The sequence below is a fragment of the Plectropomus leopardus genome, chromosome 2, assembly GCF_026936395.1.
Source record: "Plectropomus leopardus strain MGB_pleo_1.0 chromosome 2, ASM2693639v1, whole genome shotgun sequence".
Lineage (NCBI taxonomy): Eukaryota > Metazoa > Chordata > Actinopteri > Perciformes > Serranidae > Plectropomus > Plectropomus leopardus.
Genome location: NC_142177.1, coordinates 8,930,427 through 8,944,477, shown reverse-complemented (window position 1 = coordinate 8,944,477; position 14,051 = coordinate 8,930,427). Strand labels below are relative to the sequence as shown.

Sequence of the window (14,051 nt, the reverse complement as noted above, 5' to 3'; positions counted from 1 at the left end):
TAAAGGGTGAAATCCCTAAACATCTCTCATGTCTAAACCAGGACCAACTTCAAACAATATCAATGTGAATTAATGAATTCAGCATTAAATTAATTACATTACTTATCTTAATAAATCAGATAACAAAATAAAGTTATTTATCAAAACTTTTTTTTTTTTTTTCTTTTAACCTGTCCTGTTCGGCAGCTTAGGCATGCAGTATGAGAGGTCTGGATGCCCTGAGGTGCCATAACAGATTTGCTCTGCAAAGGAGGAGTCTGACATACTTCTTCCTGCTGCAGTCCGTACTGAGATTTATTGGCAAGGCTACCGGACAGTACAACGTTAGAGTGGATAGGGAGAGAGAAAAGAGAGAGGTTGGGGGACACAGAGAGAGTTATTGTTGCTGTTGAAAACAACAGCAACAATAACAACAACAACGACAATGAAAACGATAACAATGCTAACTACAATAATGACAGCTGCAAATATTTATGTATTTTTTACATATGCTATGTAAATAAACAGAGAGAAAAGACACTGAGCAGGTTAAGTGTGTGCCAGAATTTCAATAGTTTATTTCTTCATTAATTATTCATTTATTCAATCAATTTTATGCCCGTTGGCAGCCACAGTACATTCAATTTCTCATTTCATAACAGTATAGACAAATCACACAAAATATCACATCTCATACAAAATCTAAACTTATCTTTTATAAAACATTTAGACATCTGCAGGTTTTTTTTCTTTATTTTATTTTAATTAAATACAGTGTTCTATGTTTTTTATTTTTAATGGCATAAAACTCACTGAGAAAGATGAAAACATCTGTTAAAATACATATATATTATTTCTTTTTCATTACAGTATTTAAAATAGCTTCATTTACCACAACTAAACGCACAGTAATACTTCTGCCAGAGGGAAAGAGGGGAGGGTGGGGTTTGGAAGTGTAACATCCACAGCTGTACATCCCTCTGAAGACCCAGCAGGTTCGCCCTAAACTTCTCTCCTCGCTGCCTTCACCTTTGCATACACTTGCTTACAGGTGAACAGGGTGTTGAATGGTAACCCCTCAATCAGAGTCATTCACTTTAGTGGTAGAAATATCATTCACTGGCCATTAAGTTTTCATTCATCTCTTTACTCATAAACAAATCAACACTCTGCTTTTCAGGCTCAAACCAATAACTCTACCCCCGTCTTCCTGAGCAGTAGCCAGGCGTCATTCATTTGCTCTTACCAGATGACCTGTTCATTTCTGGATGGGATCCAGTCATCTAGTGCTAAATCAAAGAGAAATTGCTGTAGATTTCTTTAACCCCTCATCGGAGAAGCTTCCTCAGTTCTGAATAACCGGTGGGGAGTAACAGACATTTAACCTCTGTAGGGTCGCTCACAGACTGACAGTTGTTGAAGGCGAGATGAAAAGAAAAAAGTGCTTTATTAATCTTTTTAGATCACATCCCAGCCATTGCGTGCATCTATCTTTATATCTAACAATATATGTAAAAAAAAAAAAAAAAAACCCTCCATGTTCATATATCAAAATCCAGCCATGTTTTTTTTCCTGCAAAACAAAACATGACATGCTAACATAAGCTTGAATCAACCAGTTTCAACCATTAATATCATAACATCCACCCATCCATCAATCTGCAACTTTTAGCTCAGATTAAGTTAGCTAGCTAGCAACAGAAGGCTACATCAGTGCGTCTTTGCTTTCTCCATAATGATTCCCCGACAATGGTTATCGACCCGCTGCTCGAGAATTGATTCACTTGAGGTAAAGTGGTATCTGTGACAACTCCAGATTACGTGCAAAGGATTAACAGTACTGCCTCAGCAACTAACATTACATGGAGTGTATGATGGACCTGACGGTTTCCACTGCCCACTGGCGTTACACCGTTGCAGTGTCACTGTTATAGAACATCATCTTTTCAGCTATCAAGTCGAATTCCTCCCAACTTTATATCCTTCTGACTATGCTGTTTTGCCTATAAATATGTCACAGTGCTGAAGGTAGAAACTCTCAAAATGCTGTTTAATCAGGTCTTTAAGTCAGGCCCCCAGGACATGTGCCAGGCTTTGAAGCCAGTTATCATAGCAGCTAAAAAGTGTAATTACAACTGTCATGTGATGCCCCGTGGCCCCAAAAGACTGTCCTATTGACTGCTCTGTAGATCAGTGGATACAGCGTCATGACTAGTTTCACTATCAAGATTTGATCCATTCAATCCAATAACATTTGGAAAGTCTAGAAGAGTTGTACAATTTAATATTTTTATCCCCATTCAAGTTAGCTGAGTGCTAAACCAGAGGTAGCCAACTTATACGAGTTATTTTACACACAGCAGTTGAACTTTTTGCATCATGTGCCACTGAGCAACTTTCATAAGAATGAACAGGGTCCTGCCTCCAACACTGTATCCAGTTCTCTTAATACATCCATGGTTCAAGATCACTTCTTTTAACATTGAAACTGGCAGGACTGCATTCGGAAATTTCTGGAATGCTCCAAAGCAAATCACCTGAGAAGTATGTATGATTCACGCAGTGATTGACCAGATGTGCCAAGACAAGACAGTACATCAGAGTTGAACTTAACTCGAAAGCTCTTTTTTTTTCTTTCTTTTTTTTTTTTCACGTAGCGTCTTTGTTATTCTCTTTAGTCAACAAACAGTAAAGCACCATGAATGCCTTTGAGGAAGGACTGTCTTCTCTGGTCCCCAATTGAATGATTATCACATCTCATGCCTCTCAATGATAATAACAGGCTTCTTTTGATTGTGGTTGTTCAGAACAGCTTTTGCCCTCAGATGAAGTTTCACAATATGAACTAGCTTGCCCCAACCCTTACTTCCCACAGGTCGGTCAGAACTGAGGAAGCCTTTCAGATGAAAGGCAAAATGCCTTCAAAGCCACTCCTGGATATCACATGACCTGGTGACCGAGAATATTCAGAGATATACTGTGTATGGAGAGGGAGTAAAGGCAGAAAAGGGAGAGAAGGGGAGCAGCTTAGCGCCAAGCCCTCATCACTTTTGTGTCTGCACGTCATTTCATCTTCTAGGGCATACAGTGATCATAACCTCTGGACTCAGTCACAAGGGAACTGTGAAGGACTTTCAGCTCTAAAAGTTTCACCTCTGCAGATACGCATACTTTTATAGTTTTTTTAAGTTATACTGAATGTACCTTTATACACTATTGTGGTCCTACAGTCAAAAGCTGCTCCCTAGCAATAGATGCAACAGAGCTGTGCAAAATATAAGGGGTAGTGGTGAGTTCTACTGAGAGTCATTTGCTACCAGAAAGTACTTGTCGGAGACACTTTCCCAGTCTAGTGCCAGGGGTTTTGGGTCATTATGGGGTCATATTTTGGAACCATGTAAGGAAAGAAACAAAGGGAAGGGAGCAGGCTTCAGAGGACACTTCTGGTTTGTGCAAATAGGAGACTAAGAAGTACGCACACTCATGGTGAGTTATTTACACACACAAAGCAACTGCCTCCTAACACGTTGGCTACACTAGATCAAATATAGATTGTTCACAAGCCAAAAATATCATGCACAATTTACTAAGGCAACTTCAAAAACTGGAGTGAAAGTCAGCTCTAAACACTGTTTGAAACAAAACTGCAGCAAGGCAAGCCTGTTGACATGAATCCATTTTACAGTGGAGTTTTATGTTCATGATGGAGTCAGATTTGATGGTACCTTCAATGTTTGTTTGATGTGAGTAGAAGTACTGTAAATGAGCAGTGTGTTGCTACGACTTCAGTGTTTAGACTACTTGTGTATGTACAACTTTAAGACTGCAGAGTGACATAGCACACCCATAACTACCGTAAAGGTGACTCTAATTATTATTATTCCATCACTGATAGATTGTTTGATTGTAAGTTGTTTAAATTACATCATCTTCTTTGCTAGCTGGCATATCCTGGTAGCTAATCATCACTCGCTCAATATATTATACATTATCAAACATACTGTCTGAGGCTGAACCTTTATTGGACTGTTTAAGAGGCTGGCAGCCTTATGGTAACATTTCTAACCCAATCACCAGAATGACTATGGACATTTTAGGTTTCCACAAGCCCTGGATGCGTTACATTTGTACGTTATTATACAGGAGATGTGTGAAAATTTTACACTTCACCAACACTGTAGTCAACGTGTGGTAAGGTTTCGGCACAAAAAAGACTTGGTTATGGTTAAGGAAAGATCATGTTTTGGGTTAAAATATCAGGTTCTCAAGGCACAACGTACCAATGTCTCATTAAACTGGAATTACTGACTATCGGTTGTAAACAATCAGCCTAGTTTCAAGGAGGGCACCCAAGATAACGGCCATCAATTCTTGACCAAATGTCTCCCCTACCGTTCCTGAGAAATGTTGAAAAATGGCCAGAAAAGTATATTTGCAGAACATAATGATGTCACAGTGAAGATGACCTAACATTGACCTGACATTTTGGATATAAAATCTAAACACTTCATGAATATAACCTATTGGATATTTATGTTAAAGTTTGTGATTGCCATTTAGTGCACGAACTCGAGTTATGGCCAAACGCATGGTTTGTAAGGTCACAGTGACCTTTGACCACTAAATTCTAATCAGTTCATTCATGAGTCCAAGTGGATGTTTGTGCCAAATTTGAGGAAACTTACTGAAAGCATTTATGACATATTGCCTTCATGAGAACGAGACAGACACAAGGTCACGGTGACCTTGACCTGTCTATCAAAATCAAATTAATTTATTGTGTGTCAGTGGATGTTTGTGGCAAATTTGAGGAAATTTCCTCATGGTGTTTTTGAGATACCATGTTCACAACACAAAAACATGACGTTTCTGGCAAAGGCTATCTCTAGAGCGAGGGGAGTAAAAAAAACAACAAACAAAAAAACACAATGTTGTGATTAAAAAACAAAAACAAAAAGCTTTTTGTTGCACTATCCCCACTGAAAGTGATGGGTCATGCCTACCACAGCAGTGGGTTGCTAAAAAATACCCACTTTTGGTGGGTGGGTGCAATCACCCTAGAAAAAAAGGATCCCTCTCAACCTCGCTGTGACAAAGTCAGGTCATATACCACACCACTTTAGAAATGTTGGTATGTATGAAACGTACGAATGTAATTAATCTGTGATTTGCAGAAATCTACATGTTGACATTTTCTTCTGGCAATTGTGCTCACATGTCACTACTATATTAGCCATTTAGCTCATAGTTCACAAAGGCATAAATATTTCAAATGCTCAACCTCTCAAATTTAGCAAATGCCTAATCAGCACACAAGGCCCTAGTCATCATTACCGTTTTCTTTCTGTGAAATTGGAGGTTAAAGCCACTTGGGGGAACTTTGGGCAAAAATCGGAGAGTGTATCTTTAAGCTACATTTTGGTGCAGAGACAACCTAAAAAATTTAGAAAGACAAACATTTAGCAAAATTTGGAAATAAGTTGACTTGCTTAGACTTTAATCTACAGCACAACGCATTTGTCTGTACACCTGCAATTATATGATTGCTCCAGATGTGGTAGCTACCGTAAATGGCTAGAGCCCTGGGTGTGCTCTGAATGGGTTTTACACAAGCTTGTGTATATGTGCACACTAAGGCAAAGCAGCTTTATTTAGGGGCCAAAAAGCTGAAATCTTGGGGCTGAACCTTATGTGTGTGTCAGCCGGATACTTTTAAATCTCTGGTGCGTGGCAGCATGTTCCGTGTCGCTGATTGTGCAAATGTGTGCAAATTCATACATGTGGGCCTGGAGGAAGAGTGTATCTCAGCTCAGTCATTTCAAGCGCAGTACAGGTTACTTTCCAGGAACTCTGTGTGTCTCCGTGGCCAGCTGCCTTACAAATAAGTGTGTGCACATGAGTCAGTGTGTACATGCAGGTGAGTGCACACAGATGAGCATGCTTGTGAATGTGCTGAGCAGTGTCGGCCTCTGTGCTGTGATCTGAAAAGGCAGCTCCTCCTCTTTGTGTCTCTCTGATCCTCCAATGTGCTGTCTAGAAGATGCTTTGTCTTCGGTTCTTTCCTCGACCTGAGAAGAGACAAATTGAGAATGAGCACTCAATATGATGATTATTCAGTGTTAACAGGCACCCATTAAAACAGATGATACAGAATATGTTCTAGCAAGCAATGACTCATACTTTTATCTTGCACAGGACCTTTTATGCTAATTTTCAGGTTCATACTTGTATTAAGGGTTTTTTTTTTTAACATGTTTGAATGCTTCAATGGAAACCCTTAATTTTCCTGTGTAAACCTTTGAAACCTGGATTGACATCACTTTTCTTGTGTAGCATTCAGACACCTTTCAGAAGTATCTAAACCTTTAAGCCCCTGACAGCAAATTGATGTGTTGTCTTTAAAAAACATGGGGAAAAGGGCAATGTGCAACTTGGTAGAAAAACCATGTAAATTGCAAGAAATTTGTTTTGGTCTTTTTTAAGTATAATTATATTCCTTATCATAAATATGAATTTAAACTATTTTCAAGAATTATTATAATTTATAATCAAAAAGTACAGTCTTTTACAGGGTTTTAAAAAACTTTCCCTGTTTGGTTTTTTTTTTTTTTTTTTTTGCAAATCTGAACTTTTTTTTCTTTTACTAACAAAAAAAACCTTCCCATGTTTTTGAAAGAAATTAAGCCTATTTGTCCATGTCTCAAAGGGTTAAGCCCCACTCCAGATAAAGCCCAGTCTGCTCTGATTGCTCAGTGTTTGTGGGTCTTTCTTAGCTTGGTGTCACACTTTGAAGCCAATTTTCATACTGGCTAAACAGTGGTACTGCAACTCCTGGGTCAATCATGTGATGTCATGGGGTCCAAAAAAACTTTTATCCCATTGATTTATGCTGTGAGAGAGACATCTGTAAATCTGTGGATACATTTATGAGGGCGTAAATGACTTGTTTTCCTTTCAAGATTTAATCCATTCGGTCCCATAACATTTGGAATGTCTAGAAGAGCTGTGAGACTAAATAATTTTTTCCTCATTCAAGTTAGCAAAATGCTAAACCAGCAGTAGCCTCTCGTGTGAGTAGAAATAGAGCTTTTTTGGCCACTGACTATATTTCACAGTAATGAACAGCGGCGCATTGCGAATGCTGTATCCAGTTCTCTTAATACATCCATGATCTCTGCACTGACATTGCAACCGGGGAATCATTCTAATGAAGAGCAGCTTCCCTTTCTACCATGATAAATCCCTGAATAAAAGCTTCTAAATACAACCGGATGAGTTCGAGCAGGCATACAATTTGAAATCGGGGAGACATTGGCATCATCAGCAACCAAAATTGAATGTTTTCCAGATGTTAGCATGTAGCTACATGTACTTTAGCGGTGCACTTGCAGCCAGGAAATAACTGTAATGGTGAATAGTGGCACTTTCTACCATGAAAAAAATCATAAATATAAGCTTCTAAACTCAACTAGACATGTTCCAGCAGGAATATGATTAGAGAAATTCACAACTTCTGCAACAAAGACATGATTCCTTGATGTTAGCATGTAGCTACATGTAGCAGTGTAGGCTACATAAACACCTGCATTAGCAGGCCTGGATCAGATGACCACATAACAAAATCCTGTGCACTGTGACATCTCAACATAGCCAAAGTAGAAAGAAACGTTGAAAATAGAGTATTCAGAAGAGTCTGAAGCCTGAGTTTTTTTCTTACAGGGATTACTTTTATATATGTTTACCTCATTACTTGAAACTTTTACCACATTTAATATAATCATCCTTCATTGTAACAATAATCAATTGGATGCTACTTGCTTGTTTAAGGGTGAATAGTTAGGTGTTAAAGCTTTATAAGCCCATTTAGGGGGAAATCAAGTCCTATTAGGTAAGAGCTTATTAGAGTACATACAAAGGTGACAGTAATCTTCCTTATTTACTTAACTTTTCTTTTAAGTTCCTCAGAGACTCTACTTTGTGGTATTTTTATTTGTGTCACAAAGTCAGTATCCTATCTTCTTACAGAGCTTTGCTAATTAGCAAAGTACATCTGCAGACACTTCAGCTTTTCAGATGTTGTGGTCAGAAACAAAACACTTCAGAAAACTTATAGTGATAGTGTCTAAACCACAATTATAACTAGAGACTCAAAACTTTTAATTGGTCAGTTGAAACTATCAGCTATGAAAATATACAGAAAAACAAATGTGAATGCACTGCACACAGTTGCAAACAAACTCCTGCACAATGTTTAACTTGCAAAAATACATCTATTAGTGACGTGTCAGCACTGGACATTCATCAGGCAAGTGGTTTGTGACAATAAGAGGCCATCTTTAATGGGGAGTGGCTGTTAGTCTGCAACCAATCAAATTCCCCATGAGCAATAAGAGAGCATAAATATCAAACATCATTTCACTATATTACATTATCCAGTGTCACACATGGAGCTAGAAAAGTTAAACACTCTTTATAATTACAAAATGTAACCTAAAATGCTTAGATTAAATAGGTAGAAAATGAATGCTTAAAGACCCAGAGGCTAAACTGCATTCTAAAAAAGGATACATTCCCAAATATGAAGGTTACATTCGTAGATGAACCTGTAGGGGTACATTTACATCAATCAGGTCACATGAATTCATACAAGCGACAACACCTTACCAATTTGTGCACTGAAATGTAATTCCTTTTTATCCTTTTTACTGCTCCTCTTACACTGTAGACTGCTGCTTTAAAGTCGTTCATGTTGTCCTGATGATTTCTTCAACTCTCACATCATTGCAATTGTCAAAATTGTTAACATATTTTAACCTCGGCAAAATGGCCGAATGAATTTACTGCACTGATCCAGAGTGTCCATTCCCCCTGTGGCACAGTGAGAACAGTAGTGGGACAGCTTTTTAATATTCCTACTGTCACACCAGTCGTTACTCATAAAGTGCATACGGCTTTCTGTTTTCTTGCCAGAGTCCTCTCTGTCAGGATTCCACGATGCAGCCAAGTTTTGGTAAAACAAAGGACATGAGCTAACAAGAATGTGGTATCACCTCCTGATATTCTACTGAAACTGATGCAGGCGTGGAGGAAGCAGTTTATCATCCAACACTGGCTTGCAGGTTTCCTTCATTCCATCGTACAGAGATGGATGCAGAGATGGTCTTGCTTCTGCATGTGGTCGGGATCCAAACTGGTGCCCATCTTCTCCACCGTTTTTGTCAAGGTTTACTGACATTACTGATGAAAACCTTGACCGTCCAGGTAGCAGAGTGAGCAGCAGGAGAGCTGTAAGTGGATTTTCTCATTCAAATGAGAAACACGTAGCAGTATGCCACCACCATCCAACATCGATCACAAAAAGCACAACCAATATTTGTATAATTAAACGTTTGCACAAGTTCAACACAAATTTAACAGAGATGATGGAGAGACGACTGGAAAGTTCAATGCCTTCTTGTAAAAAACAGGCATAAATAAATAGAAAACTTAAAAAAAACAGAAAATAAATAAAAATAATAAACACCTGACAAAATTCCAATAGACAAACTGTAAATCCATGTTAAGTAACAGGAATCAAATTAACCTCTACCCTATCAAGACTGCATACATTAAATGAAATAAGTACCTATTAACATATCCTACAGACCCCAAGACAGATGAAAGAGATAAAGACAACTCCAGTCAAAAAATGCACATCTTTAACAGGTTACATCTGTGGATGAACCTGACATACAGTAGCTCTAATAAAACATCAACACCAATAACACATTACCTTAGAGGCCTAAATACAAAAAATATATACAATAGACACCAAGGCCGCAAAAATCCATCGAAAATATGCAATATAAGGGATTTCAGGATCAATCATCAATCAGTGCCCTTGGAGCCATGTTTGAGGTAGATAAATCCAATATGCCTTATGTTGTTTAAGTAGTTTGTCATGGCCACCACCCAGTGGTGTTAGGGTGACCTGTTCAATATCACAGGAACGTATTGAAGAGATGTCATGGTGAGCATCATGAAAATGCACAGTTATGGGATTATCCCAATTGTTTCTGCACATTGTGCTTTTGTATTCAATGATCCTTTGTTTCAGTTTTCTGGTGGTTTCCCCAAACTCACAGGTACAGCTAATCATACTGTAAAACGTGTGTGGATACACAAATGATGAAGGTGTTAATGGGAAATGTTTTACCCGAGAAATTATTAGTTTTCTTGGTGTTAATAGACTGTGCTTAAATGCCGCAGTGGTAGCTGCCCTTGGGAAGAAAGTGCTATATTAGGTTCATCCACAAATGTAACCTGCTAAATATGCAAATTTTTTGACTGCCATTACCTCTTGGCATGTGTAGGGTAGTTTTTTTACCATGTAAAAATGCATCCTTTGGGTTCACCTACAAATGCAAACTGCAATATTTGGAGATTTATTTTTTTGAGAATGTAGTTCAGTCTTTGGGGCTTTAAGCATTCATTTTATAGAAATCCTGGGTACATTTTGTTACCATGCACAGAGTTGATCTGTTCTGGCTCCATATATATATATAATGAGATTGTAATATAGTCATTTTTTGATATTTATTAAATACCAAACATCAACAGCTTCCCTAATGCACGTGTGCTATGTCATTGCTCAGTTGGAGACTTACAGCCAATTGCAATTTAAGATGGCTTCTTACTTCCTATGTCACAAATCAATTGCTTGATTGGTCAACACTAAATTGTTGAAAATATATGATTTGTGTAAGTTCGACAGTGTGCTGGGATTTGTTTGCACCTGTTGATATACCTGCTCCTCTCCTCCTCACCTCATGAAAACCATGTGAAAATTGTTGTTCAGGGCTAATGCAAAGCATTACACACAGGCATGTGTCCTATACAACAGTTCATATGACACATAACGAATTGGGGTCCCTAACAGTTAGTTTAGGCATTATCATGTTCCACACTTAATGTAAAGTTACTGACTTAACTTAAAGTTTCGTAGGTGAGGTTTCAGAAAGTACAGTTACGTAGTTTAGGAAAGGTAGGTAGATTTAGGAAAAAAATCCAGGTTGGGTGTTGTCATGTTATGCATGGTATATAAAGGTATGTGCTTAAGGTAACGTGAGAGCATACTTTAAGATAACTCAAAGTTCACTTGGTTTCACAAAGTAACTCAAAGTTTACTAGGTTTGTGACATTAACACCCATCTCCTGGGGGAAAATCCTGTGTTTGATAGACCCATTCATCACCCCAACCTTACTCCTCATGTATATATTTACTCTTTATACTATTTTCTTTGAATACCTTTTTCACACCCATCAGGACATTTGTCACATGATTGCAGCCTTTATGATTATGTGGGTTATATGTGAATTCTGATGCATTCCTTTTCAAAGTACAAACAGTGCATGAGAACAGCCTGACCCAGGACGTGCATCTTGTGCACCACATTCTCAATACCTGGTTTAAAGCTAGAACTGAATTATGTGCAACCCACAGTTCATCTACAGATCTTACAGGAACAGGAACCTTACCTAAAGGCTGGAACACTGAGCTGCGGTGGCCCGGGTCCTTCTGGAGTTGCACCTCTCTGAGGGAAAACACCGAAGCAGCTAAAACAAAGAGGGGAGAGAGAATGGCTTAGAAGCACCCAAAAAAAACAAAACAAAAACAATACAGAACTACTACTTTGTAACTGTATATAATTATTAGTATGTGTTATGGCGAGTTAAAAAAGATTGCTTCCTTCTGCTTCCTTCAAGTTTGTCATGGCATTTAACAGGTAATACTACCAATAAAAGTACTGATTTTAATACTGACAGGCTACATGCAAATAATTGTCACCTTTCACAAAACACCTTAATAAAGCAATAATTAGCCACATGCAGGGTATAAGAGGTTGTGCATGCTAACACAATATTTAGTAAGAGCACTGCGGAGACAGGCACTTTAATTAATTACAACGAGAGTTTTCTGCCAGACCATTTCCAACCCCTTTTCTTTGTTGGCAGTATAAAAATTTCATGCACCTTTTTGGTCAAAGTGTGCTAATTGGCCGAACAACACGAGTCATCTGTGGTTTTTAGAAAGGACACAGCTAAGATGGCTAAGTAGTACATTTACAGTATTAGTACAGTCCACTATTCACAAGCAGAGCTACCAAAAGCTATGGACCTAAAATACACCCAAGAGGTTTTTGTGTGTGTGTGTGTGTGTGTGTGTGTGTGTGTGTGTGTGTACGTGTAAGGCTTAAGCTGCATTTACACCAAATCCACTGCTGCAGTGATTAGCTGCAGTGTAGTGTGGTGGTTTGGGATTGTCACTTAAATGGCCCATTTATAGGGGATTGGAGGGTGAAAGTTCATGTTGAATTAAAAGATCTGTAAATTTCCTTTTGATTATCATTATCTTTTCTGCTACTAAAAGACGTGCACGCAAACAGAAACAAAGCAAGTGCTCTCCTTTGTAGGCTAATACACACAAGCTGTTAATATATACTTTATTTGATTTACTCACTGTAATATTTAAAAACAGAGAGAAACTGTAAAAATTCCCGTGAACTGTAGGCATCTTTTGGTCTCATTGGCAGTTACGTGAGCGGGCACGGCAGCCTGATGTCGGATTAAGTTCCTCCAAAACTTAATTCTGTTCTGCTGTGTTTTTTAAAGGCATCTCCTGCAGCCCCATCACCACCACCTTGACGCACTACCAACATTCAATTCACATGTGGGGATGGCGTTTTTCACTGCAACACCTGATTTGGTGTGAATGCAGCCTTACTGTCTGCCAAATTGTGTATGTTATCCCCCAGACTCAGGAAATAAGGATGTCGCAAAGCGGCTTCAGAGGTGATTCTGCTCCTGGTGTCATACTGCAATCACAACACAAAAGCAGCACATTAGACCATCTCTGAAATCACAGTTCAGCTGCGTCTCATATCCAGGTATGTGAAGGTTGTCGTGCTTTTATCTCGTACCAGCAGCAGAGCAGACAGCAGGTCGATCCCCTCTGTGTCCAACCTAGACAGAAACAAAAGTTAATTTTGTGTTATGAGTAGGCTATTCAGGGATAAATTACACACTGATAATGATAATGAAAGCCAATACAGAGGACACAATTTGCTTCAAGTGTTATTCTTTCCCAAATGATCCCAATATGGTCTGATTTTTTTTTTAATTAAAGCAATATTCAGTTTAACTGTTAATCTAAATGCAGTGGAAGCAGGGTAGAATAAAATTTTATTTTCCAGCTAAGTGGAAATTTGTCTTTAGCTCATCAAAACATAAAAGCATAATTAATACATTAGCACTGAATACAATCTATATGGTAACAAAGTACCACAGATGGTATAACACATTGTACACTGGTACAAATACAAATTAAATACTGACAAAACACACAATACAACGCTATAATATAAAGTTCTGTGGAGCAATAGATTGACTTTGTTATTTAGCTAAAAAATATATTTGGCTGCTGAAAGCCACTTCTAGAGTTTAGAGTCTCATTGAGTTTCTCTGAAAACAACAGGACACTTGAAATGTTTAACAGTTTCAAGTGTATTAGTCGGGCCAAAGACTTTGGCTTCATTGTTTTTAAAGAAGGCCAACTAAGGCCACGTCATCAGTGCACTTAAACCAAAAGCCTGCTCATTACTCATGAATCCATTTGTGTCGAGAGACAATAGTACAGGAAAGTTAGAGACCAGCTTAGTTTTGGCCAAAAATGTCCTCTTACCAACTCAATATATTTTGTTTCACTTTCATTTAATTTTTTCATTTTGTATCCAAAACTATGGCATTCTCTTTCTCCCACCATCCAAATTCTCCCCTACTCTTGAGATCTTCAAAAGTCATCTTGATAAAACACACTTGTAGTCATTAGCTTATAACTCTGCCTAAATTAAAAGCACATCCTCATACAGTTTTTTTTAATGATATCTAATGAATTTGCACCCAAAGTTACTTGGGTTATGTTTAGGAAAAGAAACTTGTTTGGGTATCACCAAGTTATGTACTGACTGTTAAGTTACGTACTAAAAGTAATGTTGTGTACGTTAGGTTTAGGACAAGAAACATGATGAAGACAT

At 38.2% G+C, this 14,051-nt stretch overlaps 1 protein-coding gene across 2 annotated transcripts in view; it reads right to left on the bottom strand.

The window, feature by feature from the left end:
* Positions 1-528: 528 nt before the first annotated feature.
* cdk18 (cyclin dependent kinase 18) overlaps positions 529-14,051 on the bottom strand; it is a 61,661-nt gene continuing 48,138 nt past the window's right edge. Inside the window, exons 13-16 of one of the 2 annotated variants that reach the window (XM_042499590.2) lie at positions 12,939-12,981; positions 12,743-12,833; positions 11,497-11,574; positions 529-6,047 (exon numbers count right to left, since the gene is read on the bottom strand). In XM_042499590.2, the coding sequence (XP_042355524.1) occupies positions 6,013-6,047; positions 11,497-11,574; positions 12,743-12,833; positions 12,939-12,981 (247 nt within the window). In that variant the 3' untranslated portion in view covers positions 529-6,012. The other variant, XM_042499577.2, reaches the window with a different exon arrangement.